The sequence below is a fragment of the Solanum pennellii genome, chromosome 10 (genome assembly GCF_001406875.1).
Source record: "Solanum pennellii chromosome 10, SPENNV200".
Classification (NCBI taxonomy): domain Eukaryota; kingdom Viridiplantae; phylum Streptophyta; class Magnoliopsida; order Solanales; family Solanaceae; genus Solanum; species Solanum pennellii.
In genome coordinates, this window is record NC_028646.1 from 1995906 (window position 1) to 2018102 (window position 22197).

General features: G+C 27.6%; 2 protein-coding genes across 4 annotated transcripts in view; one reads left to right on the forward strand and one right to left on the reverse strand.

Annotated features, from left to right (window-relative positions):
* Positions 1-2142, reverse strand: part of LOC107031908 (DEAD-box ATP-dependent RNA helicase 10) — a 10769-nt gene extending 8627 nt beyond the window's left edge. Inside the window, exons 1-2 of one of the 3 annotated variants that reach the window (XM_015233412.2) lie at positions 1998-2142; positions 799-1023 (exon numbers count right to left, since the gene is read on the reverse strand). In XM_015233412.2, the coding sequence (XP_015088898.1) occupies positions 799-934 (136 nt within the window). In that variant the 5' untranslated portion in view covers positions 935-1023; positions 1998-2142. The remainder of the gene's footprint in view (positions 1-798; positions 1024-1997) is intronic. The other 2 variants (XM_015233413.2, XM_015233414.2) reach the window with 2 other exon arrangements.
* Positions 2143-9832: 7690 nt separating this feature from the next.
* LOC107032444 (gibberellin 2-beta-dioxygenase 1-like) lies at positions 9833-12826 on the forward strand. The gene is made up of 3 exons (XM_015234047.2): positions 9833-10337; positions 11008-11359; positions 12354-12826. The coding sequence occupies exons 1-3, from the start codon at positions 9928-9930 to the stop codon at positions 12600-12602; spliced, it is 1011 nt and encodes a 336-aa protein (XP_015089533.1). The 5' UTR covers positions 9833-9927; the 3' UTR covers positions 12603-12826.
* Positions 12827-22197: the final 9371 nt, after the last annotated feature.

Consider the following 22197-nt stretch of genomic DNA (forward strand, 5'->3'; position numbering starts at 1 on the left):
TTTCACCCCCCCCCCCCCCCCCCCCCCACAAAAAAAAAAAAAAAACCACTTCAGGGCTCAGGCTACGTGGAATCACAGCTCAATCACTCTCCTATTGCTAGTTATTACAACAACCCACATCACTTGATTGACGGAGTTTTGCACGGTCCATTAAATTTTCCTCAAAAATGCAACATTATATCCCATAACTTAGTTGTAAATTTGCATTTTAAAGACATGGTTTCTGAAAGGCTAGCATTCATAAAAGTATTTTACAGGAAAATCCACCTGATCCTTCTCATTGCTATTCCAATTTATCTTCGTAAAAGAATATATCGTTCCAAAATCTTCAATTCCCTTAAATTGAATCACTTCAAACACCACCTCTTTATGCAATTACATAAAGCTTCTTTTATCTGGATTTAAGTTCACCCTACCTACACCACCATTATATCCATTAACTAATTATTCTCCCCTAGACATAGTAAATTAAATCAGAACCCCTAAACCCCTGGAAGACTGAAAAATTCACCACTAAACCCAGCACTTAATTACCTCTCTCCACAAATTTGTTCGACAATGAAATGTTGCTTCTCTATTATTCAAAAAGCTAGTCTTGATTTATTTTGCAACCAAGGGCAAAACTAAATAGAACAGTGGAAGTTTTGAAACCTCACAACCCAAAATCAGACATAGAACCCACTGGGATAATCAGCTTAGAAATTTAAACCTATTTGAATTATTAGCAGAAAGCCAAATCCACTGCAACATGCGGCAACGAAAAGATGAATGAACATAAAGAAGGGAATATTGAAAAACCTTCAAAGGCATGAGGCATAGCTTCAGCTTGTATCTTAGAAGGATTTTTCCAACCCAAATTATCACAAGCCTCAATCAATTGATCACAAACTCCTAATTCTTTGAAAGACTTCGTTTCTTCTTTGGATTCATCCATTTAGCCGCGGATCCAAGACTTCTCCACAGAGGGTTCTATTATGACAGTAACTTCAAATCAACAAGCAACAATTAACCCGTTTGGATTATCTGTATTTTAAGTAACTTTTAAGCATCAATTGCTGAAAATCACAATTCAAGTGTTGGAGCTGATTTTATAAATAAGCAATCACAAATTCAGATAGAAACTAAAAGAAAGTTGTTAGCACGATAAAAGAATTGAGTACTACAAAAATTTTAAGCCTAAATTTATTCAAATACAAAATAATTATAAGTTACTATCAATAACATATAAATTGTTATGAAAGGAAATTATGTTTATTGAACTAATGACTTTTAATTCCTAATTTACACAAAGAAAAACTACATACTCCCAAAGTCAAAGGTTCTCCAAAGCTTCTTATATCTCATTGTACCAAATATATCGTCGCATGTGCTTTCTAAGGCAAGTGGCGAAAGTTTTCCATTGATATTTTATTCACTTTTCACCTTTGGGATGCTTAGCATTACCCTATTGAGTTGTATGTGTGCATAGTGATCCCTATATCCTTGGATATCATTTGGTAGCTGGTTGGAATTATGCCGGGAATTTATGTACTATCAATTATGCAGGATTTAGTTATTCCATCATACATGCACAAAATAATACATAGATTCACTCATAACTTATACATATATTAATTATGCAAGTTTTTAAAATTGCACACCGAACATCCTACTAATTTTATACCTGAATAAACTTACCAGCTACAAAAAGTGGTAGTACTACTTAAGCAGGATTAAATGCTTGCATAACTCATCTCCAAACCAGCTACTAAACGACTCCTAATTTGTTGCATGAAGTAACACTTTCTCTTTATAGTTTTACTCGTTTTTTCTCTTCAGCTTAACAATTCACTCAATAACAACAACATACTGAACGATTCAATCATCACTAACATTGAAATACACTCGTTTTTTTGGGAGATTTATAGCAGAAACAAAATCAAGTACAAAAAACAGAGGAAAAACACAGAGAAGCTTAAAAGTCGCATAGCAAAAAATGTAAAGAGAGATAAACTTACCGAGAATCGCAGAGAAGAAACGCAGAAAAATTATGCAGAGAGAAGTGAAGAGACGCCGGAGAAGAAAGAAGAAAAAACCAAGTTTTGTGTAGTGTAGGGCTTTTGTAATTGAGGGTAATGTTGGAACTACAAAAATTATTAGGGATATGAATGGTTTCCTTAACCTTTTATAAATTTGTTTTTAATTTTACGTCTAACGATATTTTTATTTTCTTATAAATACGGAGATTTGGAAAGATTATGTTTTTTCTATTCTATTTGTAAGCGCTCAGAGATCATATTCATATGACAGAGTGGAATCAGTCACATGATAGTCTTCGGCTCTTTCCTTATGATAATTCGTATCTTGCTCGTGTCGTAAGAATATCATATGCAAATAAAGTATGTAATTGAAGTCGGGGGCTGAATAGAGAAATTCTCTTACCACTTAGCACTAAGAAGCAAATTCCGATAACCTACGATGAAATAGCACAATTTAAGGGCTTTTCTCCAAATCTCATTCATTTTATTAAAGTAAAAATTTGAGATTTACATTTCTTTTATGATTTTATTTTTGCTAAAGATATTTATGCTTATAGAAAAGAAAATAACAAATTCAATGTAGTTGTAAAAACAGAGTCGAAAAATGATAGAGTGTAAGTAGATTTTACATTTACTTAAAGCATAAAAGAGAGAAAAAATTTTAGGGACCTCCTTTTAGATTTTATCTCGTTACAATAACGTCTCTGATATTCACAATATTATATCTATAATTTTGTAATTTACGATATTACGCTTATTGTAATTAAAATTTTGGATGTGTGTTCTTTGATAGGCCTCAAAGAGATCCTCATCCCATTCTAATTGATCCTTGGGCTTCCTCAGCCCAATGTGAAATTAATACTATTTGGGCTCATGATAGCTCATCAAGCCCATTTTGTTGTCGAGTGATTGATTTTGAATTTTTGACCTCGCTTATTTTATTGACAGAAACATCAAATTAATATACATATAAAAAGTTAATGTTTTAAAATAAAAACACAAGATATTGGTTCAGTTTAATTTAATATTTTTTTGAATTAATCCACAAATATCAAATATTAAAATTATAATATAAATATCAAATATTAGGTAAAAAAAATTCATGTGATGTAACCTTAAAAGGAGTAAAATAATAGTAAGTTTATTAGATGCAAACAATCATTTAATCCAAGCTTGTCAAACACAATATCCAGAATTAATAATATATAATTTTCTATTTGTCCAAACAAAATCTTTTTATTCGTGATTAGAAATTTCACGAATAAAAAAAATACTATATTGAGAATAGTGACTTTCAAATAGATCTGTTAATATATCGTTCAAATTCAATTAATTTTTAACATAAATATCAAACGACACTGAATAAATATTTTTAAAAATACTTATAAGGTAGTGGAAGATCACGATGGCTTATAAATAAGCCGCAAATTAATTTAATCAGAGGGATTAGTTTAGTTTCATATGAATCAACGTAATTATCATTTTCTTAAACCCTTTTTTGTCTCTAATAAGAATGTGCAAAGAGAAAATCATTAATAACACAAAGAGAAAATTAGTTCTAATGAGTGCTAGAAAAAAAAAACATTAGATTAAGAAAACTTGGAAGGAATTTAATCATAGAGAAAAGACATAAAAGCATCACTGAAGTTGTATCGAATTTTTAAAAAGACACCTTGACTTTGCGGACATCCTATTACCCCTCAAAAGTATTGAATATCTTTGTAAAAGGACCATTTTGATTTATTTTCTCGCTATGTTTGTGAACACGCACATGACGCGTAACCTATGCCCGAAATTTCAGAGACACATTTATATTATATTAAGGTCCTATTACCCTCCTGAACTTATTTTATAAGTAATTTCCTACCACTTTTCGGCCTACATGGCACTATCTTCAGTAAAAAAAAGTCAATCAGCGTTGGGCCCACAAGATAGTGCCACGTAGGCCGAAAAGGGGTAGAAAATTATTAATAAAATAAGTTCAGGAGGGTAATAAGACCTTAGTATAGTATAAATGTGTCTCTGAGATTTCGGACATTAGATTGAGGGGGTACTCGTACATTATCCCAAAAAATATATATATGTTCGTACACTATTTGATATTAATTTAAAATTTATATATTTAAATTTGTATTGAACTTTTTTTATATCAACCTTTATATATGTTGAGTCAAAAAAGTCCAAACATTAGAAGTAGCAATGTCAATTTTATGTCTTGATCCAAACATTAGAATGCTGAAGAGCTAAGATACGATAAGAACAGATAAAGTTATCCAACATGATTTGATAAATTTAGTAAATAGTACAAAATAATAATAATAATAATAGAATAATAATGTGTGTAAAATGAAGAATAAAAAAAAAAGAACACAAAGGTTCCACTAAGTTTGGAATGCAGAAGTTGTCTGCAAATTTAATTTATTTTCGATATTTTTTTGTTTGTTTTATTTTAATTTAATATAAAAAAAGTTAATTTTAAATTTTTTTTTTATTTTAAATGTATTATGTAAAAAATTAAATAAAAATTTAAAATAAATATTAAATTTGAGCTTTTAGAATAATAATGAAAATATTTAATTTTATCTTAATAAATTTTATAGTATGAATATAATTTATTTGAAATATCAAAAAAACATTGATCAGATAATATATAATTGATAAAATCTAATTTTGATCATTGTGGAATTTCATTAGGTATATTTACCTTTAATTACTTGAGATGTTCATTACTTTTGATCTTTTTACTTACAAATAATGATTTTTTAGAATTATTAATTATTTAATTATTGACGTGTTACATTAAATGTGCATTCTTATTTCATATTTAAAAGCAATTCACTAATTGAAATTGTATATAACATTACTTTTTACATAAAAGAAATCAAAAAATACATCTTACTAATTAACCAAAAATTAAATATATCGAGTCATATATCATAAGAGTTAAAATCATACTTAAAATTGTTATTCTCCCTTATGCTAATGAAACTAAAGATATCAAAGAAACCATTGGCATAAATGTGTAGATTAACTTAGATATCATTAATGTTAATATAACCAAAGATAATGTTAGAGATTTGCTTTGTCCTAGCCACTTATCTTGTAATTACGATATTATGCTAACCTTCCTTATTTTAATTTAACATAATTTATTTTCTTTACGAGTTTGAGTAAGCAACATTGAAAGAAGTAAATATGGAAGCATGTAACTTCCCTAAAATATTGCGGGAAAACCTTTAGAATACTACAGAATATAAATCTAAATCAATCGATTTTCAATATATATATTGAACGCCGAATATGAAAATTCAAATAAACAAAGTTTTAAAGATCCCAATGTATATGGGACCATTTATAGAGTTGAATTAAATGTTCAAAGGGCTTGCATTACAATATGACTAGTCTAAGAACTAAATTAGAGCAAAAAAGAGAGATTTGAAAAGCTATTTTGAGAACTAAAATATTTCACGTTGGCAGTCTGTACGTAACGTTACAAAGAAATATGACTGTACGTAACATCGAAGAAAGTAAAGGTAATGGCATATACCTTTCGTAATAAAGAACCCAATTATATATCCTTTATATAAAATGATCCTCTCATATGGGACCATTTGTCTCATAAATCATTTTCATAGTTGAATTAAATTTTGAAAGGGGGTCGATAAAGATGTATCAAAAGGACACTTGCATTACAATACAATTAATATATAGTAGTTCTTTAGTGTATGAGCTAAATTGGAATAGACAACAAGACTTGTAAACCTATTTTGAGAACTAAAATGTTACACGTACGTGCCCCATCGGCAACGATGATTTTTAACGATTTAATGAAGATGAACGACGATTTTAATGATTAATGATGATGAATGAGAATTCATATGTAATGTAAACAAAATATTAACACTTCCAAATTAGTGAACAATGCTTCGTAGAAATCGACGACAATGACAAACACATATTCGATTTTAAATTTTAAATATAAAAATGTTTATACAATATGATTATATTTTAATATAAATACAAGACATCGAGCGATGAAAAAATAAAACTTTACTAGGTTTTGTCTATGATACATAAAATTTGCTGGCTATTTGCTCAACACGTGTGTTATTTTCTTTCTTTTGTATCAATTATTGTCCTTTTAGCTGGTCCACATTTGTGTTATTGCATTTGCTGCCCAAGATGATGACTATTCTATATTTATTTATATTAGTTTGAATGAATAGAGACATTAGCTAAAAATCGTCTGGTTCATTTACTAGTTATGTATAAAGTTACGTGATGTATAGTTATGATGTTTGCCTACTTAATCAGTGGTCGAGTCAGAAATTTTGTCAAGAATAAAATATATAGCTAGTAGGAATCAAAACCCCAACATCTATGAGGTAAATGAATGTGCCTATCACTATACAATCCGCTTTTGTTGTGTGAAGAGTATTAAATTTAGGGAAAAGGGTCTGATATACCCCTCAACTTTGTCATTTAGAGCTGATATACCCCTCGTTGTAAAAGTGGCTCATATATACCCCTACTTGTAAACAAATGGCTCACATATGCCCTTTTCCACTAATGGAAATGAAAAAATTAATAATTTTAATCTAAATTTTTATTATTTTTTTATAAAAAATATAATCCCATATGAGTAAATTTAATCCTCGTCAAACATATTTTTTTTGACTTTTTTTTGTTTCAATGACTAATTTATAATTATTATTTTGATAATCAAATTTATTTATGTTTCACTAATATTCTTGTAAAACTTATTGTAGATGACCAAATTTTTTCTTTGAATACGAAATTAAATTACAATATACACACAAAAAAAATACTTTAAATTTTTTTTCTTTAAACTAAGGAATGAAAGAAAAAAACAAAATAAGAATAAGAAACTCAAATAATTATAATAAAAGAAGTCAAAAAATAATTTATGTATGAAAAAAATTAAAATATACCTTGAACTTTGATAGAAGAATCATATATACCCTTAAATAAATTTTTAAAAAAAAATTAGAAGTAACAAATATAAATTTAAAACTAATTTTTAACTTCCGTTAACTGAAGGATATATGTGAGCCATTTTGTAACGACAGGGGTATATGTGAGCCGTTTGTATAACGGTAAGGGCATATATGTGCCACTTTTATAACGAGGGGTATATCAGCTCCAAATGACAAAGTTGAGGGGTATATCAGACCCTTTTCCCTTAAATTTATAATATATCCAGGACTACATTTTACTTATATACCTGATATAATTTTTTGATGAATGGTGTTCATCTGACCACCCTTACTAGGCTGTAGCTCCACCCCTGTACTTAACATAATTAGAATTATATTGAAGGTCGGATGACATAGCATTATGATATTTCTACTTGGCATAATTAGATTTTTTACAAAATTAAATTAAAATATTAAAAATTATTTGATTCACATACTAATTATATTGAAAATTATATGACGTAGCATTATGATATAAGTAGAATTTATAGAGATGGGTGACTAGTATTAATGATAACGACATTAGCTATAAATTGTTTGATCACATACTAGTTATGCATAAAATCATATGATATTTCGTTATAATATTTGCCTACTTTGCATAATTAGGATTTTTTTTTACAAAAGAGACTTAAAATATTAAAATTTGTTTGATTTACATATTAATTATATTAAAAGTTAGCATTATAATACTTATATATATTTTATATATATATATATATAATATATTTATTATATATATATATATATATATATATAAATTTGAGACAGCCCCACCTTACTCTTAAATCAAATTAGAACCCCTAACATTTCTGTTTTTTTTCTTAATAAAGATGACATCTTAAAATAAAGGGAAAAAAATATTGTCTTAGTTGACTTGAGCTATCTCCATCATCTATATTGTTTTATTTTATTTTTTTAATTATGATTTAGTCATTTGAAAAAAAGTCTCATTTTATTAAAAATATCTTTTATATTAGAATTTGTAGTTGGGAAATTTAATTTGTCTTTCATTTTGGATTTTACATTTTTGATCAAATTTTAGCAAATTTCAAACATCAATACTGAAAAATATCATACAAAAGTTTTATTTGTTTTCAAAAATTATTGAAAGGAATTTTAGAGGGGAGAGGGATTTTAAAATTATCTGATGTCAAATTTAGAGACATTCTAGACTTAGGTGGTGTGATAATTCAAATCCGAATTAAATACGAATCAGTCGAAAATTGATGATATTGTAAGAAAAATCTTCCCAACATTTAAGATAAGATTAACTTATTAACTATAATCAAAAGTTGAAAAAAGATCTACTTTTTTTTATTTCACCTATTTCACATCATTATGGATAACTTCATTAATAATTAAGGTAAATAAGATATATTTTTTTTTCTAATGATTAAAATAGTTTTTTATTGCATCTTTTGTCAAGGTAGTGAAAGAGACATAGATAGGGAAATAAAACTAAAGAATTTCCAACACGGCTTAAACTCTTTTTTTTTTTTTTTATGAAATTCAGGTGACAAAATATCCTTATTTTGAGACTTTTTATAGAAAAAAATAATTCTTAATTAAGGAATTAAAACATAGTTATTAAGATTGATAATAACATTTCTTTTGTAATCAGAGATTTCAGTTAAAGATACTGAAATGAGAAAATTTAAACGGAAAAAATACTATTTTTTAAACTACTTTTACATTATACCGTCTATTTGTTAAGACGAAAATGATTTTTTATATAATAAATCAAACTTTGGTATTTGTTGGTAGAAAATTTATAAGTAATGTATTTTTCATCAAATGAAAAAAAGAAAATAAGTTTCAATTTTTTTTTCATGTAATATTTTTTTCGTATATATATTTTTAAAACAATTTTTTTTAAATAAATAAATAAATTATCAAGTATTTCATTTTAGCTGGACATTTTAATCAATTATTTCCTTTTCTAATAATGGCCCACCAATAATATTAAAAAATTAAGTCCAAGTCATTTCTTAATATATCTTTTTATTATTTTTTTCCCAATTTTTTTTGAATAGACATTTCATACTTTGATTTGTCACTAAGATTTCATACCCAACGACATCTTGATAAAGATTTGATACTCAAAATTTTCAACGTCATTTTTCGATTCCGACTGATTTATTTACGTCATGTAAAATTCTGTAAAAGAAACTGTTCTTTTTCAAAAAAAAGAAAAAGAATTCAGATGAAATCAATTCACATGATAAAGACACGCTAATTCTAAGTTAAGTGACAAAACTAATAAACTGTAACATGTCTACTAGTGTAAATTGACGTTTCAGAGAATAAAAAATATTCTAATATAGAGCGTTTTAATTTTTTTAAATAGATTTAATCGAGCATCAGTCAAGTTAGTAATTTATCAATCAGAGGTAGATTTCTGCCTGATTCAATCATTGTAAGCCATGATATTCATATTATTTTTCTTAAAAGCATGCCAAAAACATATTATTAATATTGTTTGGTCAGATGACCTACATATTGAAAGTTAATATTTAAAAAAAACATAAATATACTTAAAAGATGTCACGTGAAAAGCTGAAATTAAAATGTTATAAAAAATAGAAAAAGATTATTCTTTTTTAAACAGACTAAAAGAAATAGAAGGTCATTCTTTTTTAAACGAAGAAAGTATAATCTATAACTCATAAACTAAAAATCTCGAGCCCGTCTTTGTTTCCACCTAGACCTTAACAGTTGGCAAGCCATGATTGAACTCCAAAGAACAATTCTCTATAAATAGCAAAACACTCCTTGTAGCCAAGTGTACAATTCTTCACAAATATTCTTTACTTACCTCACCCCCCCCTCCCCACCCCCACCCCACACACACACAAAAAAAAAACTTTTAAAGAAGCAAATAATCTCTTTAATTTCCAAAAAATTTGACCATGGTGGTGTTGTCTAGGCAAGTAGTTAATGAACAATTATCCTCCATAATCAAGAATTACAAATCCCCTTTCCCTTGTAATAATTATATTCCACAAATTGATATTTCAAAACCAGAAAGCAAGAATCAACTTGTTAAAGCTTGTGAAGAATTTGGTTTCTTTAAAGTTGTAGATCATGGTGTCCCTATGGAATTTATTACAAAACTTGAATTAGAAGCCATAAAATTCTTTTCATCTCCTATGTCTCAAAAAGAAAAAATAGGACCCCTTGACCCTTTTGGCTATGGGAATAAGAAAATTGGACCTAATGGTGATGTTGGTTGGGTTGAATACATTCTTTTGTCAACAAATTCTGACTTCAATTACCAAAAATTTGCATCTATTTTGGGTCTCAATCCAAAAGATATAAGGTAAATATATAACTTTACTTCTTTCTTTTTTCTCTGAGTCAGAATTTAAATTTTATGAGTTCTGCATTTTAGAATGACTTAATTAGAGTAGGACCCGTCGAGGTGTAACATACTCTTTTGTTTATTTTTCATTTTCAAGTTTCGAATTCAAAACTTTTAGTCAAAGGGAGGGAGGGATTCTAATCATTCCTCCGCGGTGGAGTTGTAGTACATTGGAAGGGGGGGGGGGTCTTTGATATTTAGTTTATGAGTTTCGAACCATGATTCTTTTTGCTTATTGAGTTTTGAAAAAAATTATCTGTATATATTAAATGAATTTTTAGCACAAGTATAAAGTTTGAGCTATAATTACTCGATTTTTACGAATCCATAACCATTATTATGGGATCCACGTATGCGAGAAGAGCTCGTTAAGCGTTAAACTTATTTTTCATCTAGCTTTTTTCATTCTCATTCAGACTCGAAATCTTTAGTTAAATAGGAAAAGATTTCAAGTATTTCATCAGGGAGTGAAGTTATAAGATGATCAGCTGAACATCCTTTGCTAGGAAATAATATACAGTATATATAAGTCCAATATTACGTTTTATACCTATGTATATACGAAATCTTAAACACTCTTGATGAAATTTCTTCGATCTCATTTTTTGTTTTCTTTATCTTATTGTAGAGATGCTGTGAATGATTATGTACTAGCAATGAAGAAAATGGCTTGTGAGATTCTTGAAATGTTAGCTGAGGGATTAAAAATTCATCCAAAAAATGTATTTAGTAAGCTTTTAATGGATGAAAAAAGTGATTCACTTTTTAGGTTAAATCATTATCCTCCATGTCCTGATGAATTTCAAGAATATAATGGAAGAAATTTAATTGGATTTGGTGAACATACTGATCCACAAATTATTTCTTTATTAAGATCTAATAACACTTGTGGACTTCAAATTTCACTTGTTGATGGACATTGGATTTCTGTCCCACCTGATCAAAATTCATTCTTCATCAATGTTGGTGATTCATTGCAGGTACAATAATCCTCGATACTCGTTTTATAGTCTGACTAATTTAAATTCATATCGTATAATAATATACATAGATATGCACCTTAACTTGGTCTCAACTGATAATTAAACAATACTTTAGCTTTGATGATGCATATTTAAATACCTGTCATTTGAATATTCTCATTTTAACATCTATGTGTCATATCAGCGTTAGATGTTCACGAAACACACGGTAAAAACGAATTGAGGTGTCTATATGTGCATTATGAAAGTTGAAACGTTTAAAAGCTGATTGAGACCAATGTATTATGTTTTTTTTTTTTAATAAAAAAATGATAATAGTGAAAGCTTATACCTTTTTTTCAAGTGTGATACATGTTTTGGAATCCTAACTAGTTTAAATTCCACATTACATAAGGTTCATTAAAAGAACAACATTTACTGTTAGATTTTTTTTTTAATTCTCAAGATTCAAATATAAAATATCTGATAAAAATAAATAAAAAAATTTATCTATCTTATCACAAATTTTTGTGGGGGGTATTATAGTTTTCATTTTCCTTTTATTTTTTCCTCATTGCATAGTTGTTAGGGGTGAAAATATTAGAAAGATGGACATGATTTATCCTAGGTTTAATTGTGTCTTTTTCATTAGATTTTTTTTGTACTCCAAATTAATCACCATGGGTTTTTTTCTTCTTCTTAACAATATAAAAAGAATACCATGTTTAAGAAGTACATACCATAATAACACCTGCCGCTAAATATGTATTTTTGTCACTCTTCGTATATGTCCCTAAATCCTTCAGCGATATTGATTCTAATGACGCTTAACTAATGTCGATAAAGGCTTTAACAATCTTTATTAATGTCAATGTTTAATGCCGCTAAAAGTCGTTTTTTTTGTAGCGTAACACTTTCATACCAAATATCAAAATTGTACACTAGACAATTTTACAATTATAGTGTAAATTTTAGTAATGGGGGGTAAATTTTTTTGGATTTTTTTTTGTAGGTGATGACAAATGGGAGGTTTAAGAGTGTAAAACATAGAGTTTTGGCCAATAGTGTAAAATCAAGACTCTCAATGATTTATTTTGGAGGACCACCATTGAGTGAAAAGATAGCACCATTGGCATCACTATTAATAAAAGGGGATGAAGACAGCTTGTACAAAGAATTTACATGGTTTGAGTACAAAAGTTCAGCATATAAATCTAGATTGGCTGATAATAGGTTGGTCCTATTTGAGAAATTAAAGTAGTATAGCCTCATCATAATGATTTTTTTTTTTTGTTCATAGCAACTATGGGGTGTCAAATAGTGATTTTTCCATAGATAGAATTTCTCTTTCTTTATGTCACGAGTTCGAATAGTAAAAGCAATTTTCAATCTTTGTATTAAGGTAGACTGTGTATATCACGTCTCTTAAAGTATGGTCCTTTCTCGGATCTTGCTAACACGAAATATTTTACTTTTATATATCAAGTTGTCTTCTTTCATATATTCTTTGCAGTTACTTATCTTGTTAATAATACGACTTCAAAGTCATTATTAATAGGGAAAAAAGCCTGAAAAATACTTCAATTGTGGCCGAAATTGTTGTTACGATATCAAACTTTATGAAGGACCTTTTACCCTCTGCACTTTTTAGAAGTGTATTTTAAAAATATAAATGTGTCCACGTGGATACATTACTATTTAATATGATGCAATATTTATGATGTTCACGTGGGCATATATATACCTTTAAAATACATTATTAAATAGTGCAGGGGTAAAATATAATCGTCGTAATAACAATTTCGATCAAAGTTCAGATATATTTCAAACTTTTTTCCCGTGTTAATACCAGACATTTATTCTTGAAAGTGCCACTTGGTTTCTTTGAAGTTTCAAATTTCCTAAAAANATATATGTATATGTATATGTATATGTATATGTATAATCTATATATAATGTGTATAATTTTTATAATGTATAACCATGTATATTTGTTGGTGAATCATCCATGTATACAAACTAATAAAAATAAACAATAAATTTGCTTAATTATTTATATAAAGATCCCGAAATACTTCATTCGTTCGTTTTTACTTATCAAGTATATTAAAAATTAGCATATGAATCTAGATCAGCTAAAATACTTTTGTCAATCATTAAAAGGATGTGGTGCAGTAGATGAAGTTATTCCTCCCTTAATTAGAGTTTTCAAATTCGAACTCTTGATATGGAGAAAAAAATGGTTTGATAGGGAGCGGTACCCCTCGAATAAGGTTCTATCCAACACGATTCAAGTTAATCAAATTTCAATGAAGATACCATAAAAGCAAAAGCCTCATCATAATATATAATGATATTTGATTTTTTTTCTTTTGTGAAGTTCCACACCCTCTCAAATATGGGCTTAAACATACTTCATTGGATTTCCCATAAATAGGAATATTTATTTCTTTTCATCATACTCTTTTGTGATCACATTTTTGGTTAATAATATAAGTTCAAAGTCATCCTAATTAGTCATTACCAATATCATTTATTCTTTGAAAGTGTCAATTATGTTCTTGAAATCTCAATTTTTTAAAAAATTGTAAGATCTTATTAAGATAGAGTCAGAATTTTTAATTACAAATTATTGAATCATACTATAATATAGAATTTGAAATAAATTAGTGAATAATTTTTTGAATGATATATCCAAGTTAAAAATATCACTTATTTAGAAACAGATGAGTACTAGTTCATTGGATTTCTCATAGATTGAAAAATGTAATTTTTTCTTCATAGTCATCATTACCAATTTCATTTATTCTTGAGAGTGTTAATTATGTTCTTGAAATCCCAATTTTTCAAAAAAAAAATAAAAAAATTCATGATTTACACCAATCTACTCCCTCTGTTTATAGTTATTTATCCATTTTTTATTTGATATACATAAAAAAATAATTAACATAGTGAATTTATCTTTTATCCTATTTAATTGATAAATTTGAAAATTAATTTACTCATTAAAGAGTGATTACTTTTCTGAGAGCTAAAAAAATTATTATCTTTTCGTGATTAGTAAAAAATGAGATATAAAAAAGAACGGAGAGAGATTTTACATACATTATTATCACTTAATTATTAGATTTTAGGTCAAGTTAATGATGTCATAGTGCCATACATTGAAGCGAGTTGTAAGTGCCTAGTTAAATCAGGTCAAATATATTTTTAATATGATATGATATTATTTTTCAAATCAAATTCATATGATTTTTCGGGAAAAAAAAACGTGTCACTAAAATTACTTTTTGTATCAGACTAGTAAAAATTTTAACTCCTCATAATTAAAATTTCTGACTCAATTTTGGTTCTTAAAGTACTCTTGAGATATCAACAAATAAAAAAAATTTATACAATGTAATCCCATTTTTTATTTTTCACAAAATTTCACAAATAGGAAGTTTTGAATCCAACTTGGATATTATAGAAAATAATCAAATATAACACAAAATATCTCCAGTTATTCCTCTTAGTCAATCCAATGACCAGTCATCATACCTCGAGAAGTAGAAAGAACTACAATCCTCATTGCACTTAAAATTCACAAAACTCATAGATTATTATAATAATTACGTAAACTATGCCATCCAATTCGTTTAAAATTCATAGATTATTATAATAATTCTCGATATTTTTCTAACGTTTTCGATAAAACCCAAGTAGGAGAGCAAGGGGCATGGGAGACAAATAATGGAGCCCATAGGCCCAATACGTACGTAATTGGGCCTAGAAAGGTGACAGGTTGATGATATGCACGTTTTAAAAAATGGATGACCTAGTTTGACTTGGAACGAAGTTTAAGAAAAAAAAAAGAAGACTTTTTAATCTTGTGGTTCAAAATTAAACTTATGTCAAATGTATCAAAATGCCCTTTAATCTTGTGGTCTTAAACATGCTACGTAGAAAATTAAAGTTAGAGTGTTTGCCAAAAAAGGAAAGGGGTCATTATTTTTGAAACAATACATTATGAAACAATTGATAACAATGATCCAAAAAAAAGTGTAAAGGCGATTCATTGTTCATATAAGTATATTAATAATGTATATTGATGTATAAGGGTGTATAAGTATTATTGCAAAAAAGTATTAGTTGTGTTGGCTAATTAATTGATTGATAAGACTTAAAGAGAAATGAATGGCAACCAAAGAACAATCCAATAAAGAAAGAGCCACAATATCTAGCTTGTATGAGGCAATAACCTATATTTAAGAGCTGGCTAATTTGTCCTGTGTTGCTACCTTAAACATAACATATGTTGGAGATATATAGTAGGTAGAAAGTTTTGATATTTAACAACCTACCACTTCTTAGTTTTGATATTTAACAACCTAACTCAACGTAAGTAATTGCTCACGAGGGAAAGATTGTTCAAGTTAATAACAAATCATAACTTCATTCGCCTCTAGTTAATGAAGGACTCTAGCTCACTCTAACATTCTCCATTCACGATACACAATGTGGAGTGTGAACAACATATGATACATGTGGGACTCTGAACCACTCTAAAACCTCGTTTCACGCTCAACGCTGAATGGTGTGGACAATATAACATGTGGACTCGATCAGAAATGGGATTGACTCTGATATCATGTAAGGATATTGATACTTGGATCTAACTAACCTCAAAAGTTAAATACTAAGAAAAAATTGCTCAAATTCATACAACCAGACTAGAATTAACAATTAAAATTTTCAATTTATGTGAAGTTCTAATCCACTATAATAATATCAAATTAATTTCCAGCTATATATTTTTGTCATGATGATGTATCCAATTGCAAAAGGTTGACAAACTTGCTAACATGTGATCTGTTAGGATCGAATTCACGCACACACACTTGATGAATTAAGAACACAACAACTTTTAAGAGAAAGAGATGAGATATCTAGAGAGAGAAAGAGAAAACCCAATATTTCGTGGTAACACCCCGTGAGTAAACTTCCACGGCGGTGAGGTATATTTATATTAATCAGGCTCCTCTACCTAACATGATCCTACACATGTTTATCTCTCTAAGTAGAAAGATTATGGGATACATGATTTTTCAATATTTATGTCCAATACAATTCCAAGACTTATTGATTAGAAACCTAAACTTCCTTCTCTTCATTGTTATGTAAGCATATAAGTGGTGGAGCCAAAAAATTATAACTAAAAGAAAAGTTATCTTCTTAATCATGATTCCGATCTGAACCGCCTAGTCCTTTGTGACCTTGTCATAGACAGAATGTTGACATTGCTCAACGTTATGGAATTTTGAAATTGTCTTTTGACACTTATGGCACATGATTATTTTATGATGAATCAGGTTGTTTATTAGAATAAGGTGAATATACCATCAATAAATACCAAGTTAGAAGATTGATTAGAAGAATGAATGGTAACCAAAGAACAATTCAAGAAAGAAAGAGACAATATCTAGCAACAACCTAGATTTATGTGATGGCTAAATTTGTCCTAACGAGGGGAAGATTATCCAAGTTTATATAATTACATGCTATAAATCGCATTTGTCGAATGCAATTTATATACTATAATAAATCAAACTTATTGTGACAACAATTAGTTGCAAAACCTACTTATTACCACCAAAGTATTATTACCTTTTGTGATTGCATTATTATCTCTCTTTTCCATTCTTGATAGTTTTTATTACTCCCTGTTCGGTATTGTTTGTCATGGTTTCTATTTTTAGAGTCAAACTGTAAAAACTTTGACTAACGTTTTAAGATGCATTTTTTCATCATATTAATATGCAAAAAGTTGTAATTTATAGTACTTTTCATATAATTTTAGAATATCTAATTTTTTTTATTTAAAATATCGAATTAATTTGATCTAATTTACCTTTGGAAATTAATCAAATTAACTTTCGATAAACGCAATATAACAAAAATTTCTGGACGGAGGAAGTATTAGTAGTAAGAGTTACTATAATTGTTTATTCTCCTCACTATTTCTTAAATTGTACATATGCCAACAAAAATAATAACCGATAAATGTATACATAATATAATAACAATGTATATATATAACTAGAAAATGTAATTATTTTTTTACAAGTCAACCAAATATGTTACTTGCTTCGTAATAAATTTCTTCGTAAAAATTTTGTCTCTATCACTGTATATATAATTATTCGTCAATTACGTACCACTTCATTTGTATAAAGGCCAACAAGTTCATCTAGAGGGGACAAATCCTTCAACAACTTATTGTCATCACCATGATCATATCTCCGGCGGTATGCCGCCGGCGTAGCCTTTACCGGCGCCGGAGAAGTTGAATTCTTGCCGGTAAATTTTTGAACAACAGATTTGAAGCTACTAACATCTGTTTGTATATATTCTGTATTTATTATAACTATCTTCACACCTTCTTTGGACATTTTTGGATAATTAAATTGTAACCAACGTATAAAAAATAATTTTTTTTTTATTTTTGGGTATATATAATAAGAGAAAGAGATAATGGTATTTTTTTCTTGATGTGGGATTTAATTATTTTGGTGAGTTTTTAAAGAAATAATTTCATAAATGAAAGTACTTTCTTGGAAAGTTCCAAGGGGAGGTGTTGGTCATGTTTGTTTGATCATGACTATATATATATATATATATGAGACATTTTAGGGAAAGAACAAGTCATATATATACATCTAGATAATCACTTAAATTCGTCGGTAAATTTTATTTAGACATTTAATTAATGACTTAGCACTTGAAATGATAACCAACTAGAACCCTCGGCAATAACGCTCGGTCAGTTGATTAACTGTGAAATTAGGTCTTAGGTCTAACTCACACCCCAAAAGCGAGCTCAAAGGGACGAGGATTGCCCAACCCTTATAAGGAGTCCATCCATCTCATTAACCATCGATGTTGGACTTTTGTCATTCTTTAACAATAACATATTTTCATGAATCAATTTAAACTATATATGATACGATGATCAACGTCAACATGTAAATGAAATGAATTGAATCACTAAATCATTAAATGAATGAGTTAATACGTAAACTTTATCAAATTGAATGAATTATATTTTCATGAACTAATTTTATACGAACGACGTAGACATGGTAGGGGTCTCTTGTTTTTGTGGGGCAAAATGATTTTGTCAATTCATGAAAAAGTCTTTAAGACATTGTTTTCTTGGAAGAGTTGACTAGTGTGGCAGCAGTCTAGAAGGATTTATTTTTCATGCACACACATGATATTGATAAATTTTAAATTGTATTTGATTAAATGATTTTAAATTTTTATTCTAAAATAAATTATAATATATGTTTATGTGGTAGTAAATTATCTTTTTTTCCCTCATAAATTCAATGTAAAGAGTCTTAATTGGGATGTTCGTAATTAAAATATTTTTCTTAATCAATTGTTAATAATTTTTACTCAGAGTAATAACAAAATTTATACAAAATTTTTATCGTTATCCAAAGCAATAAAGCTATAAATTAATAATATCAAAGGACATATTTTTGTAAAACATTTTTTTAAAAAATACCTGTGGATATTTAACGAAAAGGTACTTGCTTCAACCAAGGGCAGAATCATCTGAACCCTCTTCGTTGGAAAATATTTCTATTTATCATCCTTTTCTTTTCTTTTTTACATCCTCACTATTTTGATTGCATAAGTTTTTTATGTTTATTTTTATATTTTTTATGAAATTATTAATAGAGATTCAAGTTCATTTTGGTATAATCTGTATTGATTTAATAGTATAATTTTGGGGAAATTTTGTGAAATATCAAATGTCTAGAGTATATTATGTAAAATAGCTATTGTTTCGATTATTTTAATCTGTGGCTATATTTTTGCAAAATTTTGTTATTCGATTTTCTAATTGTATAAATTAAGAATTTGTATAATTCGGTTCTTGATTGTATGAATTTAGAATTTGTATAATTTAGTTCTTGATTGCATTTAAGAATTTGTATATTCTTACCCTAACTATTTGTATATTATTTATGAAAAAAATCATATATAATAAATTATCATGTTTTGTATATTGGCAAGGGAAATATACAAATAGATTTCTGAAAAAATCTTACATGTAAAAATGGGGAATTTTTATATACTTACCTGTTTGTATATTCGCAAGTAAAATATACAAATGGGCAAGCGAAATATACCAACGACAGCCTCCATAGCAATCGAAACTATAACTATGAAGTGCAATTACCGAAACTATAGATATAGAGCCTTATAGTTTGTGATTTGTCCTCTTCAGGACACAATAACCTGACAACATCTCGTATAACTCAAACAACTTAGATTAGTTAAAAAGTTCGAAGCTTAATCAAAAGAGAATAACTTTCTTCAACCTATAATTACTCTATTTTGTATAGTAAATAAATTGAAAACTTAAAATATTTTTCAATGTCTTAATTATCTATTTCACAATATAAATAAATATCAAAATATAAATACTATATAGTACTAATTATCTACTTCTCTTCAATTTTCACTATTCAACGGAATGAAGTAAACATCCTTTATATACTTGATTAATATTTTCTTTATTATGTCAGCATTTTGTGGTAATTAATAATACAATTTTTGAATTAATTGAAATTTCAATTCATATATATCTTAGAAATAATAATTAAATAAAAATTTATTATATAAACTTTAAAAGTCATAATAAAATTATCATACATGAAATAATGTTCAAACCTATTGTTGAATTTTGAAGGTTTGAATATTCTCAATCAATTAAGAGGATAAATTGTTGTACTTCAATTACGTACTTAACTACGGCTGAATTAAATTTGTGGGCTTATATTATACAAGTCATGAAATTTTAATTTTAATTTGATGTACGTTGGCGCATTATAAAGTATTAAAAATATATCTAAATAAATTTTTTTTATATTATTTAAATATTAAATCTTTTAAATCAGATGATCGAATACTTCAACACTTAAAAAGTTATAGGTTTAAATATCGATAATATAACCCCCCAAAACAAACATAAAAGTTAAAATTGAACCTTACTTGACTTGAAAAATAAAAGTTATTTTACATGTCTAATCTATCGAAAAAATCCTGAATCCACACATAAAATCATGTTGAAATATTATATAATAATTAAATATTTACAATATTTATAAATATATTAACGATTTAAACTTTTAGACAAACGCGTTCTCTTGAAAACGACTTATTCTTGAAGTTGAAAATTGAAATATTTATCTAGGAGTAAGGGAAACTTAATAATTTTAGCAAAAATTTCATTTTATTTACTCCCTTCGTCCACAATTGTTTGGCAGGTATACTAAAAATAGATGTCTAAGATTAATTGTCAATTTAAATAATCAAGAAACAATTAGTCATTTTTTCCAAATTTGCCCTTAATGATAATGTAGTTCATTTGGAAAGTTAGGTAGACTTTTGATATTCTTGATAGGGTTATATTAGTCAAATTACACATTATATTAAATTTTCCTTGAGGGGTGTGCATGACCTTAACATGACAAATAATTATGGACGGAGGGAGTATCTTTTATTACTCTCTCCGTTCATTTTTATTTGTCACTTGTTATTACTCCCTCCGTCTACAATTGTTTGGCAGGTATACTAAAAATAGATGTCCAAGATTAATTGTCAATTTAAATAATCAAGAAACAATTAATCATTTTTTTTTAAATTTGCCCTTAACGATAATGTAGTTCAATTAGAAAGTTAGGTAGACTTTTGATATTCTTGATAGGGTTATATTAGTCAAATTACACATTATATTAAATTTTCCTTGAAGGGTGTGCATGACCTTAACATGACGAACAATTATGGACGGAAGGAGTGATATAGGTTTTCATTTTTACATGTCACTTCTGATATATCAAGCAAAATTATTATTTTTTCCTATATTTTACCTTCAACATTAAGTATTTATTCCTTGAATTATTTTCTAACACCTAATATTAAATATTATATAATAAGAATAGTTAAGTAAATTATTGTATCAATAATTATATTTTTAATAAATATATCAAATTGGACAATAACAAATAAAAATAAATGAAGAGTGAGTATTATTGATAAATTAAAGTTTATATGTTTTTGAGTCATTGACAAAAAAGGGGTCAACAACGTTACGTTACAGTCAACTGTCATTTTAGTTAACATTTTATTTATGAAATGAAAAGAACTTGCCAATCTAATGTTTCACAAAGTCAGTAGGCTATCATAATCCACATATTTTTGTTATTTTGTTTCAATTTAGTTTGGTATATTTTTATCGTAAATTAATTTAAATTTGTCATTTTTAAGGGTCGACATCAATAAAAAAAATCACATTTAGAGATTTAAATACGAACACGAGATCTTTAATTAAAGAAAAAGAGAAATCACAATCACTCAATTACAAGGGTCTTTCTTGTGTCGGGTTAAGTCGTTAAAGCTCCACTTCATCTAGGTTAAGGGCTTGGTTGAACTCAATTTCGTCATTTGTAGTGTAGGGCTTTGCTAGGCATTGAGCTTCACTATAACTTGTTTTCGTGGTCTTGAATTAAACATCTGCTCTCATAACTCAGTCTATAAGTTTTGATTTAGGTCTGATCTTAGTTCTTTAGCTTACGTCCAAATCTATATTATAATGGTGTATATTTTATAGATTCGTAATATTACAAAATAACATGTATAATATAATTCATAAGTGAAGTTTGAAAAATGTAAACATATTCAGATATTTCTCTTACATTTTAAGTAAAGAGATTGGTTCAATACATCGTTAGCTCAAAAGAAAATTTATAATATTGAAAGTTGAAAATTAAATAAGGAATCCGTTGACACCCAATAACCCC